General features: G+C 41.4%; 1 protein-coding gene across 1 annotated transcript in view; it reads right to left on the bottom strand.

The window, feature by feature from the left end:
• The window catches only part of T265_02896 (hypothetical protein), a gene marked incomplete at both ends in the record, with an annotated part of 62,785 nt that overhangs the window by 20,908 nt on the left and 25,936 nt on the right, over window positions 1-15,941 (bottom strand). The window contains 4 exons of the mRNA XM_009167249.1: window positions 2,092-2,261; window positions 4,941-4,989; window positions 10,522-10,704; window positions 11,456-11,811. Coding sequence (XP_009165513.1) covers window positions 2,092-2,261; window positions 4,941-4,989; window positions 10,522-10,704; window positions 11,456-11,811 — 758 coding nt within the window. The remainder of the gene's footprint in view (window positions 1-2,091; window positions 2,262-4,940; window positions 4,990-10,521; window positions 10,705-11,455; window positions 11,812-15,941) is intronic.

Below are 15,941 nucleotides of genomic sequence, written 5' to 3'. Positions count from 1 at the left end.
AAATAAATAAGCATGGAAAATTTCCCAGCATTTTGTAGTCATTGCAATTCGTCGAAAATACACACGACATCACACTAACCATCATATACAACGAGACATCGGAGAACGCTTCACGTGAAACGAAACGACAGACAGTTAGGCACAAGCAGCGGTCTCTGTGGTTCACGATACTTAGGTATGATGTGCATTGTGTGACAAAGCGCATGCACAGTGTGACTGATATTTGGAGGCCAAGAACATCCGATATGACTTCTGAGTGTTTTAAACACAGATGCAATTCCTATAAGCCGAAAGTCATGTAGATGTTGGCTACTGATTACGGAAGTATGATTCAAAAAAAAAGTATTTTTTAATCACACATGTGACCCAAATTTTCGTATCGGCTAATTGGCTGTCGTCTAAAAACCACTACTGAACGCGTAAGTAATTCTGCGCATGATGCATTCTCGCAAGTGACAGTGATTCACCACTTTGCATGCTCATCCTACGTAATACTCATGAATAAATAATGAAAAGGCGTCAGCATATTACAGTAGGTGATTTTTGGTTCAATGAAAGCTGAGATGTTGTTTAGCCTATCGAGATTCACGACTGTTGGACCTGATAGATTGTTAGACACCGAGTTCCGCATTATTTACATAAATTTACCACTGAGAAATGACTGAGATGTAGGCAGCAGAGAAACCCAAGGCTTCGCTTGGATTCGCTTCATTCCTTTACCCTGTACTTTGTGTCAGAGTGGACTCGTGGGGTCGGGATAATCATGCATCCTGTGGAGGAAACTAATAAGCTACCCAACTCATCAGCAAATTGTGTATTGCTGTTCACCGCCCTTGCTGCATTTTATTGTTACGTTGATGAGCTTCTTCTACGTACACAACAGTAGGCCAAATAAAACACTAAATTGACATTTTGGAAGCAAAGAGTAGGATCCATTCAAGAGTCGTTTATCACATATGTGATGGATTTCATCATCACTATTAGCCATCTTGCATCCGCTTATGGCCAAACAGAATGGAGAAATACGATATTTTGCAGCTGTTTTTGTCGCTACACATATTCAATTTGATGTTCAAGTAGGAAACAATACTGATGGAACTCCGGGGCCTAAGCAAGCCTGATGAATAGCAAGAATGAAAAAAACCGTATTGGAATTTTATCGCCTGATGGGTGGCGTCATGTAGGCAGAAATGCATTCATACCTTGCATTCATATCTTGCGTAAAACATCAAACTGCCTGTGTTCACCACAGTATTTTGAAAACTCTAGTAAGCGAAAGGCATACTTAGATTTACCTAGACTCTCTTGTCACGAAAACTTAACTTTCGATTAAATAAGAGGGTATAAAATGTAATTTCGATACTGGCATCAGTAGTCTTATTGATTATACTGTTTCACCAACAACATTCATCGTTGTACCACTAACAGATGCTGCGTTAGCATCAGTTTGAACTCTTGTATGGATCAAATCGGTGTTCTGTTTTGTTCATTCTGGTGAACAAGAAGCCTTTTTATATATTTTTTCCATCTTTCGAGGTTCTACTATCAGAATCAGCATGTCAGAACAACATCCTAACTTTCCGTATTCTAACGTACTAGAAAAGTTGTTTCTAGTGACCTAGTATTATGAGAAGCTTCCTGTCTCTTACGGTATTATCAGTTAGGGAGGTTTCAAGTTGTAACATGAATCGCCACCAAGGAGAGATTTTCGGTAGGATAATATCGTGGTCATTAACTTTCCTATGCCAGTTGTCAACGTCGTCACACAAATTTGATGAAATGTGGGTATCCTGCCACGATTTCATCATCGAGGAGAATGTGTACCTGTTTGATTCCTGGAATCCTAATTCAACTACGTATATGGACTTCGGGATAATAATGAGGTTACTCCTATTCATAAGCTTTTCCTCATGAAGTGTCGCTGCCAAACCTGTGCATTCATTAAAACTGAGATTAGGCATTGTGAAAATTTTGTCACCATATGTAATTCCAGTAGATTTTAAAATAGGAATTCCGTCAACAGCTTCGTAGGTGGTATTCCAGAAGGCTACGATTCCATTCATTACAAACAGAAAATAAACAAAAACGCACCAATCTTCCAACCTCCTGACTATTCGCCAGTTCATGACGCCACTGATCATTGTAGTAAATTCGCTGTAGTTTTGTTACTGGACCAGCTGCTCGGACTGCGCGGTCGTTTGTGTAGAAGTTTATGTCTACAGCCAGTCGTGCATCAAAAACGAAGCATGCATTGTTCACCGCTGTATGAAGGATAAAATAAAAGTTTGATGGTACACTTGGATCGATTGTAAAATGAGATATTCATGGCTGGGTTTTTAGCTCCAACTGCTGGTTCAGAAAGCATTCTTGATTTCCGATGAGCACAGGCCCAATGCACCCGAGAGACATATATATTACTCAACTAGAGGGCATTAGATCTACTTGGTCGTGTGCCAACGACAAAGTGACAAGCACTGGCTGAGAAATGACTTATTCGAACAACCGCATATTTCGACACTACGGCTCAGGGATTGGACTAAAGGTCTTTTCGATGCTCGGCTTCTTTTCGTCGGAACAGCTAACCATCGAAAAAACTCTCCCTCCCAAAGATTATTTAAAGAAAGAAATTAGATTACATTAAGGCTATGCTATTTTCTAGGAATAACATGGAATTTTGGCGTGGGCTGCTTAAGATAGTCACCGACAAAGTGACAAGCACTGGCTGAGAAATCATTTATTCGAACAACCGCACATTTCGACACTACGGCTCAGGGATTGGATTAAAGGTCTTTTCTATACTCGGCTTCTTTTCGTCCGAACAGCTAAACATCGAAAATACTCTCCCTCCCAAAGATTATTTAGAGAAAGAAATTAGATTACATTTAGGCTAAGCTATTTTCTAGGAATAACATGAAATTTTGGCGTGGGCTGTTTAAGATAGTCATCTTCGTACTTCCTAGTTTTTACGGCGGAGGCAGCAGAATTTAATCAATACCTCGTTGCCCTCTCCCATGCCCATTAATTACATGCGTTGTTCACTGAACGCAAGTCGGTCGCTAGTTAGCCAGTCGGTGTGTCTGTGATTGAAAGAATTTGGCAAGCAGATGAGTCAGCAAATTGGGTTATCGCCAAAATCTGGGAAGTGGCGACCCACAACCTGCTGCATCATTTCGGTTAGACAAGGGCCAGAAAACAAATTTGATGTGGCAAACAGAAGTGCATGAGTGCCACTGTATGTGCACAATTTCATCATCAAATGGAAGGAAATATTTTTCGCAAAGTAAAAAGCATTCACGAGGTTGTCAGCTATGAGTTCTGGTGAATATGCATTGATGGTCCTAGGGTCCCGAGAGAAGACGTGTCGCCATGTTTTAAAATTTATTTTGCTTTCCTCACTCAAGGACGTAAGATACGTAAATTCCGTCAGGATAATTGTAGTGGTACTTGCCGTCTACCATGGAACGCGCACATTTGACGATGAAGAATTCGTTTTTTAGCTTGTAAATCAAATTAACGATGGTCGTCTCCATGCGCAACGCACAATAATGACGGAGCCAACTCATTTGAGTACTGTACTTAGGCTGCACAAGGTCACATGAGCAGAAAGCCACATCTGATACGCGGGACCACGAAGGTAGGATGTGCTTGTTATTTGAGAGAAGTTCTATCTTGTTGCTCCATCCAGTCTGGTTTTATTTTACCAAAATAAGCTTTTACTATGTCCAAATTTATGATGGACAACCGCCAATGAACACGTTACTTCTGTGGGAGAAAAATGCTGTTTGGTAAAACCCAGTTTTAGAATATTCCTAACTCGTGTCTCTGAAAATTTCTCTGTCAATTTGGAGCAAAGGAGGCCAAAAAAGATGGCCTGATTTCCAAAGTGCTTGTTGTGGCTAATCCAATATATTTGGCTGACAACCTCACGCATACAGCCCTCTGAAAATGTGTGTAACATAAAGACAAGGCACGATTATAGCCGGAACAGTCTGTTCAACGATGTCAGTCAACTAAAGACAGCAGTTGCAAATGGAAACCCAGCAGGATTGAATGAAAAACAAAGAAAAATTTATGTATTGGTGCAAAATGACGTGAGTTTTTCAATGCCTTTATGGTGTTCCACACTCTTTAGACATACAACATGACGTTCTGGGTGTTCTGATGATATCAAACCGAAATGGATGCAAAAATCAGCGAAATTCAGTGAGTACCTTGTCCAGGGTTATCACGTCTTTGGAAGTTGAGGCATCCAGAAAATGTCTCTGTAGCATTTTTCATACTGCCTGGCTTCCTAAATCATCATGTTTTGTGCTCAACAACCAAGTGGTAAACTCCCGCTTTGACAAAGTTTGATGTCTTTTATTGTTCATTGCTAGCTTTTGCACCGAATTCAATCATGTGCATGGTCTTCCTGCCAATTAGACGATTTAACGACGCTTCATCCATTCAGTCCATCCCCACTGTCGGTACAATTTATGCGGAACTAGTCATTACGATACCTTTCTTTGAATATACTTGCTTCTGCAGTTGCATGCTAAAATCCGAAGGAGAAACGACTTTCTCGTTGGGTAGGCAGTACTAATTGAGGCTTCACTACTTCAGCACATATGCAGCACATTCCAATGCAGGCATTTATGGGAACGTTCATTGTTGAGGGAAACTATGGCAGAATTTATCATTCTGGTACGAAGCCATGTCGTTTCCTTCTTAAAAACATTTCACGTACAAGTGACTATAAACCGTCAAGAGTTAGTTATGTGCCTCACAAGGCACTGAAGAACAAGTTTATGTCGAATCAACTCAAGAAAACGATAGGATTAATTATATTTTATAATCGATTTATTGATGAACCTATCTCGAAAACTGATTGGACGTTGTTGGTGCCTAAAAAAATTACACATTCATGTGCAATAGAAAGCCGTTATGAAGGTGGAACTCACCCATGAATAAATCATAGTCCACAGTTTTCTCATAGAAGCAAAACAGCGCCTAAAATGCAAATATGTGAAGAAATTGAAATATGAAGTCTGATGTTCACTACACCAAAAGACTTGGAACGGTTGTAAACCCGATAGTTTTTATATATCAGTGTTGGCAGTCTTTAAAACTGGATGTGGGAACAGTAATGGAAGAAAGATGAGGCATAGTAAAATAAGGATCAAGTTCTTCGTGTTTTTTTCGCTTAGAAATGGAAGCGAAGCGCCGTAATAACTCGTTAGGTTTACACATATATATGAGCTGCACATTTGGGCACTTAATTTGTCTTCAAGAATAAACACCCTACCCTCGCTGGTTTACAGTAACTGTTTCTAGTTGCTTTATCTTAAGTAAGGAGCTCTTTGTCATTGTGCTTCTACAAGCTGCCTCCAAGGGAAGAACTGGATCCCGAAGAGCTAAGTCGCACATTTCAAGCTATGTTGTGCTCTGTTTTTCAACACCTTTTCATGTGCTTCATTCAGTGTTCTGGGTCCTTGGTTATTTTGCCCATTGGATTTAGCTTTGCTTATCTGCTGACTCCAGTTTGAATTTCGTCAGGCGAAACCGATGGTGTCATGTTGTGGTTATTAGTAGAGAACAAATCACCACTAAAAAATAACACGCATACAGCCCATGCATTCGTTTTAACCATTCAACTTCTTCAGTTTTGAGCCTCCATGATGGATCGACAATCTGAGTGTAATTCCTTCCAAGCCATTTTTTCCGGAAGAATAAGGAGATTTAGAAATTTCAATCCAGATTTCACCTTAGGAATGAAATCTGTTTGTCCGAAAGGCTATGAATTACCACGGGAATGTTTCATCCATATTGGATGTTATTAGCAGTGCTCATTTCAGTTCTCATACTATCATCAACATAAAAAGAAATTCAGACGGAATAATATCGCACCACGAGGAGCGTTTCTTTCATCTAAGAAGTTGTCATTGGAGGAACAAGTCAACATATGACAACATGAGGCGAATTCCGTGACTGAAGAATGAACGTCGCTCTATGCCGTCTAACCGATAGCGTTTCTTTCATCTAAGAAGTTGTCATTCGAGGAACAAGTCAACATATGACCACATGAGGCGAATTCTGCGACTGAAGAATGAATGTCGCTATATGCCGTCCAACCGAAATCACACTGGTAATCAGCCGGTAATCTTCAAACCGTTCATCCTTCAACTACTATCCGGAAGACTGTGAGTTAAACTCATCCTGGACGAAATCTCGACACCTATCCAGTTACTCGACTTTAACAGGGGCTAGGACCAACCAGAAATTATCGTCCCTTCCGAATAGTTGAGTCCTTAATCCACGCCCAAACTGATGTCTTCAACGTGTTCTTGATCAGAGTGGATGGCTTTGAAGCAGCCAGTCAAATGATCTTTCTTCAATGGTTTATAAACAGATATATTTGCGGTGAAACATTAGTGCGAATGATTGCCTGTTGATCAGTGCAACTGAACCGTACGCAGTCACCAGTATACAGTTTTAACCCTGGGGTTGATCGTGTCACCATTCCGACAGCAGTTTGCAAGAGTATTTGGATTAGTCATTTGAACAATTACTCTTATACCGGTCTTAGTAGAAGTGAACGATCAAAATAATCTCGCTGACTTTTCGTAAATACATTACGCGGTCATTTCCTCTATCTATCCGAAAAAAATAACAAAACTTTTTCTCTTTAAACTCCCTTTTTTCCTTCACCTACACACAATGAGCTTGATTTGCCTACGATGCTAGTGTTCTGTTATTCTTTCCTCCTGATCTGTTGTAGAGCAGGATTCTGATCAATTCTGGAACCGGGAAACCTGGGCACATAAGCAACATATGGTGAAAACGAGCAAAAAGGGTTTCTGGAATTTATCGGTTTGGAAAGTACACAAAAATTTCCGAGACGAAATTTTTGGCATAAAAGTTTCAACGTATTTGTAAGAAAAGAGTGGAAATGCTGACGAATGTGTATAACGCGGTATTTTATCCGTCTCACTGGAAACTCCATTTTGGCACCACAAACCCATTTTAGCCGGACAAAGAGGTACGTGCCATCTTATATACAACAATGGAAACAACTAATACTCAGTTCCGTGTAGGATCAACTTAAGCCATGTTAAGCGCAATGAATCGACAGGGCACGCGCAAGGAAACGAAGATTGCGTGATCAACAGCTTCAACGTCATCCACGATGATAACGAACACACAAATACGCAAAGTGATGAGGTGATAATTTGATGTTTACGTAAGCTGTGACAGTGAGTTTTAAGCAGTAGATGTTATATATTTCCAGCCAGTTGTAATGATTTACCGATCGGTCGTGCGACTTGCGGATTGTTCCTTTCAACCCATAGACTGCACACAGAGATGGATTCTTGGGTCAATTCTGACCTGAGACAAAAAGCCAGCATCTTCGTTTCAGCTTGTATAGTTAACTTAGGAAGATGTATTTTCCCCGTGTCTAATGCCAGTTGCTTTTGAGGATCTTTTTTTAACCGTCTCGCTTTAAGTAAAACTGGTCCCCAGTTCGCTCAATTAACGCCCGAGCAAATATTGGGGCGTATTTTACCGCCCTGATAAAAAACTTGTGCAAACTTTGTGGCTGCTGGAAGCTCTCTGTTTGCTTACCTTTTGTCTATTATCGCAGAGCGCAAAGCAACAAAGTGCAATGAATAATCGAAGGGCAAAAGACCAGCACTAGAAGGTTGCGTAACAGCGTGACTTGAGGATGACCGTTTCGAAAATGCTGAATTCTACTACTGGTTTTGTCCTCTCTTTTGAAAAAAGAAACATTATGGCACCCTTATTACTTGCTTCATTTCTCTACTTCCTCATACAATAATCGTTGTTTGTACCATGTCATCGGTTTTAATTTTTATCTGTGGCTTCGAAATTAAGTCATCGTTAGTCACGGCGTCGATATTTCAATTCCATTTCGTTGTCTCATTTTACAGATTGTACGATCATGTTTATGAGTTGTATGGTCAAGCAGTTGTTCAAGGTCAGGCGGTGGTTGTACTTGTTTCAAATGCACAATTTATCATGTACTTGTTTATTTTTGTCCGAAAACAAGGGATTCTGTGCCTATTTGGGATTACTGTTGTCGCCGCAGTAACTAGTGTAGAGTCCAACGGGTACAAAAAACAAATGACCACAGAACAGCGGGTTGGTATTACAAAGTATACAACTGATAAAACATCACCATGTGTGGCAGGACACCACAACATCGATGGGTAAATCGAACTATTTGTGTGATGGGCCTCTGGTACTCCAACCTCTCAGACGACATGCACCAGTACCAATAAAATTCTGATAAGTTTCCACGACCCCCAGGATTCCATATGCCTACAGCTGTCGCAGTTATAAGAATGTTAGAAATGTGATAAAAACTTTCGGCAGATCATTGAAGCAAAAATGTTGTCAACCAAACCAAAAGCTGAACCTATATCTAAGGTAATAGATGTTGACCTTCTATACGTATGGCGGTACTTGGAAAGGCTTCATCAGGTAACTATGTGGCCGATGCATTCACTGCACGGATGGAACCCCGCTAAATTCTCACGCTTCTGTTTCTTGCAAGTGCAGGTGAGCTTGTGTCGGATCATAACTGTGGGAAATTTTGAAGCAACAGACACTGAAACGACATCAATAACCTTCACCTCCGAAGAGGGGAAAAGCAGCAGATTCTTATCACTTCTGTCACTTTATTTGCCTTCGAAATGCACTTCAAGAATGCCCTTGGGCACCGAACAGGCACTGTTCCAGCCTTAGACAAGCAGAAAGCAATTCAAGACCGACTGTTTTTTCCTTCCAAGCTTTCGTTAGGACTAAGTAATGGCTAAGTGGGTGTTGCGTTGGGCGCCTCAGACAAAGTGAAATATTCTTCCAAAACTTCGGCCAACCAAAGCAAACGATAGGAACATTGATGAATGGCCTATTTAGCCGTGTTTCTCACAATTTCAAAATGTACCGACTCTTACAAATCTCGGGTCTTTGTGTCCAGTGCTTTTTCGTCAGTCTTTAGACTGTGGATCAGACTTAACAGATTCCGCTATCCTTTTGGGGATAAACAACAAAGTTCCACGCGAAAATGTTTGGACGGGGAATCACCACTCGGCCACTTAGAACACGTAAAAACGGCGTGGAAAGCAGCTAAGATTTAGGTGATTAAAAAAGAGTAGGAAAACATTACATTTTCACATCACTCTCGGTGACTGAGATTCACTATAGGGAAAGTCTTCCTTACTGCAGAAGTTCCACTTAGGCATTTTCTTATACTCTTTACTCCGCGCGATGCAAAGTGTTAGATGTGCCGCACTGGGTCATGCATTAATTATGTTGGTTTTCTTATCGGACCTGGTGGACATTCCACTAAAACTTTTCTGCAACAGCCGGGAAAGTAAGCGCATCGCTTTGGGTTTTTTAAAGTAGAATTCTCTTTGGGCTGTTTTACACTTTCAAAGTGACAAATTTCCTATTAAAATGCTATTCTTTATCATAATCATTGACATAGGAAGAACGAAGTCAGAAGCCTTTCGATTCTCGATGTGACTGACCGGGAGCTGTGGTCCAAATACGTGAGTTAGATTTCCTCCTAACAAAAAGATTGCTGGAGGTAACAGGCATGAGATAAATTTTCTACGTACACACATCTTTTCATTCTCATCGGCTGGCTACAACAAAAATCAGTCTAAGTAAATACAAGCATCGGCTGGGCCACGAATTACTGCGAGGTTGTGAACCGACTATTTCTGTATCAATGTCGTTAAGATGAGTAACGATGGGACCCGGGCTGGAAAAATGGCCATTGAAGATATCCACTACCCTTTCCACATTCCGTGTATGAATGTTCGCCTTCCTTATAAATGAGGTGCAGTTGACATTCTCCTCATTCGGTCCAGGCCAACTGCGTAGTGTGTTAAGCCTGCTTATAGTTTGGGAGAAAGTCAACACTTCTCAAAACTTTATAATTTGAAGAACAAGTTTGGAAATTCTGGTCAACATCTTGTTGCGCGAGCAAGGTTAATCTACAGTAAAATACCAAAAAGCAGTCTATGGTTGCCTTATCATTCTTTGAAGTCGTTGTCAATGCGCACCTCACGAACCTCACTCGCCATCAGCTACCATCACACCAAGTTGCTTCTGTCGTGTAAATCTACTGGAGCATGATCACCTGAAGAGAAATAGATAGTAAGTTATTAAAAACGGACACCATTATAGTCAGTTGATCTGGTGATATCAATCGTCCTCTCAAGGACCCAAAAATTTGGATTGCGCTGCAACGATATTTGCCCTTCATTGTAAATCAGGTGTGACTAGTTCTCTAAAACACAAACCACCTGGTATTTCCAGACAAGTAGAGTTCATCAGATCTTGTCTTCCAAGACAGCCACTTCTGCCTTCCCTCACACGGCACAAGAGCGGCATTCCCTAGGTCATCTGAAGAACCAGATCAAGGTCTGTGTTGGAAGATTAACTGAGGATTTGTCGGTAATCTGCAAATGAAAAGTTGTGCACACAGAATTATTACTTCATTTTTCAACCCACTTTGCACTTTATAGTCAAAGTCTCCTTGTTCGAGACAAAGGTCACTTCACTGAGTTCTTCTATATCAGGAGGGTCATTTTTATCCCATTCAAGGAGAGTGCAGCCACGAAGCACACGAACTTCCGCCCTGCCAAGTTCCATTTCGACCGCGGACGACACCTTTCTGTCTTCAAAAGGCAGTTTCTGTTAGCCGGAATAATGGACATATGAAAAGCATGCTGTTAGGAAGATCGATTGTCAATCAGCAGGGACAGATCACGGCAAGCCATCTTCTGCCTGCCCGCAATCGACGGAAACGTGCGATGTGAAACATATTGATCAAAGTAACAAACGTACACCGTATCGATTACGCAACACATGGTCAGCGATACTCGAAAATACTAGTGTCCTATTGTTTGATGACAGTGAATCAAATGAACCTGTTAGGGAGCCTGATAAACATTTTTAACACTAAGTAAAAGGAGGCTGACAATTGTACAACCGTAAAATTTGCGAAATGCACGGATATCAGTGGTGGCCTGTTTGGTGTCAAGGATGTGATCAGGAAACTGAACATAAGTTTTTTTTGTTCGTGGGCTCTTTTTATTGTTTCTAACCTGGAGGATTAAAATTTTCATCTTCTCAATAACTTAGCTGCAAAGGAATCCGCGTATTTCTGTACTTTTGGAAATGTGTTACTTGTACGACTGCAGGACTATTTTATGCGAAAACCTACGTACTTCGTTTTACTTGCCGTCAGATTGGTATGCAAACCTCATCGCACTTTACTTGATTACTCGAACCTTCACAGATATCCGCTACATTGCTGTTCTCTTGAACGAATTAGGTTATTCTACTTGTCACACGCTATGTTTGGAGGTGACAAAAGCTTTTGTGTGGCCCTTTGATTTGCATACTGTAGTTTACGTTACACACCGGAAGAAGCTCAACTTACTTCGCCCTCGAGCCTTGGAGGCTGCACCATCAGGATAAGTCCGCCGGGTACACCACACTCCAATAAAGCTTCAACACAAGTATAACAGTCCAGATTGTATCCGTAAACAATAATTTTGTTCTCTTCATTTAAGCATTCCTCCAGGTCTTCTGTACTGGCTCTCAGGCTGTCCTCATTATCGGAATAAGTGGGCTTTAAGTATTCTACTCTTTTCTTTTTCCATTCAGGCACATTGAGTTCATCCGTACTCAGGTTGGTTAGGTATTTTGTGCGGACCCAATCCACCACGTTGGAGGCATCCACCCAATCGTTGATCAGAAACAGGTTTTTTGGTCTTAAAGCCGTCGGGTAGTTGACTGTTTTGAGGTAAATTAAACCGGATAGAACTAGTAATCAAAGGACTTTGGTGGAACATTCGAAGTGATGTACAAACAAATTTGAACTTGATGAACTGAAACTCCTGCATAAACTCGAAAAATGACAAGGTCAGCATGTGTAATATTATTTTTTTTTTCATTTTATTCGTGATCCCTTGGTAATATCCAATTCGTGCAATCTCAATGCATGTTAAGGCGAAAGGACGTGTGTAAACATTCCAATAACAGCCTGGGGAAGGAACTAGTCAGAGTTCACTTACAAACAAAAAGGGAGTTCTTTCTAGCCTGGTGAGAAACTGAATTTAGCGCGTAATAAGGAGATAACAAACCGCTTTGGTTGGGTTGGCAAGCACGATTTCTTCAAATACAAACCCAAACAAACACGAAAGAGGGAGTGTGACCAATTTCAAGTCTGTCGGAGTCCATTACCAATAAGAGTTTTGTGTGTACAGTGGGTGAAAATGTAACGGTTGGAATCGCCAACAAAGAGTGAGATATTGAATCATGCAGGTTACCATTTTGACCCAAGTTACTCACAGCATTTTCACACGCTCCATTTTTGTTAATAATACATGCGGATGGATTGATGTTATGGATGGAATACCAATGCAGTTATCAGTTCACAGACTGACACTGACCCGTTCTGAACGATAAATAATTACTTGAGGTTGATCTGCACTGGGTCAGTACTTGGTAGAGCTTTATCACTTTGGGTGGTAACAAATTAGCATCACATTTGCTCAACAATGGCATTTTTCGTTATAGGAGAATTAAGTGGTAATCTTCTACTTTGAAGTTGGTTAGGTGCTTCTATCTAAGAAACCTTCGTCCAGGAGAACTCTTGGTGGAACAAAATGGTTTACGGCTTATCTTCTCACCACCTGAGTCATCTATGCCAACAAAACCCGCTAGTAGTTGAGCAGGAATTACGGAACAACTTTGCAGGCTGGACCTCATCCTATTAAATTGTAGGAGTGAAACAGGCAGAGTTCGGCCCATCCAAAAACAACGATTCGTCGCGGAGTACCCGTAGTCACGTGTCTTTACACGGTCAGTAATCTGCTGTCGTGCAAATTAGTCAAATATCACTTCTGCCGCAGGCTCACTCAAGACCTTAGATTGTTAGGAAATCAATAGTTACTGATAAAGCATGTCGAATTTTAAAAGAATTTAAAAGAAACGCTGTTGGCGCCCGCAATCATAGTTCACACTCAGTTCGACCGACGTCTTACCCAGGCGTAATCACCGAGCCGGTGAACAGCTGTTTTACTCTAGCTCAGATCACAACTACTGCGCTGTTTGCAAAATAATGTATATAGACAGCTAACCAGTCATGAACACTGAGATGGGCTGAGGTAAAGATGTGAAACACTACCCTTCCATTCAAGTCGGGCAACGTGCACTTCCGAATTGTCATACCAGGGCGCCTCCAACCAACCGCTCACTGTAAACTAGACTGCTGCATTGGATCGAATCGAAATTCTCATTCAAGGTTACTTCATACCAACACGCTAACAAACACGTAAAAGTGAATATAGCCATGCACGTTCAGCTCGTATTGTTTCTATTCCGTGATACACGCAACACTGATACCAAGTAAGGAGGATATTTAGAAACACCGATGTGCAATAAATCTTTGTGCGCATGTCAAGGAAGCATACCTACTCAGCCCACCCAAGTGTGTTCACTTAAAACTATGTACAACCTGTTCTGCCCAAAACGACCACCTTCGCTATCAGACCGATGTGCTGATAGCATGAGAACAGTTGCGAATCAGGATACTGTTTGGAAATTTTTCGGTTTCATCCGGAATATTTCCGTTGAGTTGCTTGCACGGGGTGCAGCACTGATGTCAGCCCCGATTTTCACTGGTGGCCCTTTGGCGGCAGGACAGTTTGGTCAGTTTCTTAGTCGTCCTTTGGATAGTTTACCAAATTTCACGTTTATAAACCTGATGACCGAACGACGTCAATCGTACTGAGTCGACAAGTAAAAGCTTATGGAGATCTCCGGAAAAGGGACACTATTCTAAAGTTGCAAAGCGGCAATTCGAAATCCTCACGATTATCCCCTCGGTTCAGTTAAGAAAACTTGGGCGTTTTACTCCTAAGTTCTTAAAAATAATGACAATTTGACATGGGATAACTATTGGAATCTCAGCCCATTCAGATGAACAGTAAATATTTTTGGCGAATATTTTGAATTCACCAAATCACAATTTAAGTTTATAAAACTCATCCTACACAGTCCTCAGTATACTCAAAAGTAAGTCCTCTTCAAACTAGATCAGTGTTGAGTGTCAATTAACGGCTCTTTTCGGCTAGTATGGGTGCCAAAATCTTGAATTGATGGGTTGGAGGAGTTCCAAATTAGTTCCGATCGCTTTTCGTTCCTTAATCATCCACTTCATGGTGCTTCACTTGATGATTCACCTCGGATGCCGCTGTTAGATTTTCCCTGGTCTTTGTGGGGTTGTGAGTGCTCCGACAATTTAGTTTGAGGGGGGTTGAGGTCAAGTGGATTTCAGATGATGACCACTCTTACTTCTGATGGCCGCATACGAACACGTGTACGTCCGAGTGACCCAAGACCGTTCTCCACACGCTAGCCAGTTCCCACCTTCAGTGGAATCCAGATGATGACCACTCTTCCTTCTGATGACCGCACACCAACACGTGTGAGCTCGACTAATCCAGAACCGTTCTCCACACGCTTGCGAGTTCCACGCCTTCCATTCTGTTAACACTGGGATGCTTGGCGATTTCCACCGCCTCGGCCATCAGCCTCTGTGACGTGAACCGTAGTCCCCGCTTAAACATTTTCCAAATCTACTTTGTGTCCCGTGCCGAGTTTTTCAGTAGCGCTTGATATTCAGCTGCGTTCCTTGGCAGCCTGTTTATTTTTCTACTATGTTCTCCGACTCTGATGTGTAGTTCCTTGGTGTAGTTCCCTTGGTGCAGTCATCACACTTAATTTTGTAGACACAGTCCCTGGTTCTGTTCGCCGGGAGGCGATCCTTCAATTGCGCCGTTGATCGACACTCAACACTGATCTAGTTTGAAGAGGACTTACTGATTGGTTCCCCGTCTGTCTTATAACCTGCCCAATTCGATGACCTATTCACTTGGCCTGATGAAGCTTTTGTGTCAAAAGCGAAACGTTGCCCAAATAATAACTACCGATTGTTTACCAAGCTCTTCTGAAACGTAATCTTTTTTCTCGTCTCTTACTTCGTCTCTTAATTTGGCAAATTTTTCATTCCTATTCGTTAGCTGTGAAACCAGTTGCAAAACAAGGGCAGTGCAGGATTTCTGAAATTAGGTCACTATCACAAACCATTTACAGTCGATACATTATCGTACTATGCACCCCAGTCGCAGTCTTAGAGAGGAGGAATTAAGCTGTTTATAAACATATGATCACAAAACTTGGGTATGCAGTGTCCGATTAGAAACCCCATGAGACTAGAGGTACGGCTACTAGAGTTCGTATTATTCCCCGATATCAAAATGGATTTAGTGAAGTTTATAAGGTGTGTAACCACATTCAAATAAAGCAGACAAAATGCTTACGTAGATGAACTTTCTCACTCTGCTCAAAAAAGATTAGATCGAAATTCCCTTTGAAAGGCTAAAACAAGGGAACTTTAAATTCGGCATAAAGTGCAGCCTGCATGCTAACATTTTCAGATTCGAATCAATGTTCTACTGGTAGCCATTTGAGGCAAACCATACACAGTCCGAATAAGGTTCGTCAAAATGACAATCTGCCGTCTTAGCTGGTCAGATATGTCTCACTGGATGCATTATGCTATTTTGCACTGTCGTCTTCAGTAAAGCCCGGTAAAATCGAATGAATCCAAACAGTCAGCCAGGTTGGATGTATAGCGCTCATTCTCCATTAAAATTGTGAATAAACGGACGAAGTTTGCAGTATTACGGTGTCTTTGTACAGTACAGGCAAGATCAGTCTTTCCCTCCCGATTCAATGCACCTCCACACAGATGTATAAGAAAATTGTTAGGTGTGGAAAGGCTATTGAATGCCGGGATACTGTAGGTGACTCGTCGTGTAAAGTATGTCCTTTGGAGGTCGAATAATGGTATCTGG

Source organism: Opisthorchis viverrini, assembly GCF_000715545.1.
Source record: "Opisthorchis viverrini unplaced genomic scaffold opera_v5_40, whole genome shotgun sequence".
Lineage (NCBI taxonomy): Eukaryota > Metazoa > Platyhelminthes > Trematoda > Opisthorchiida > Opisthorchiidae > Opisthorchis > Opisthorchis viverrini.
The sequence above is the reverse complement of the archived record's forward strand: the minus strand, read 5'-3'. Positions and strand labels throughout refer to the sequence as shown.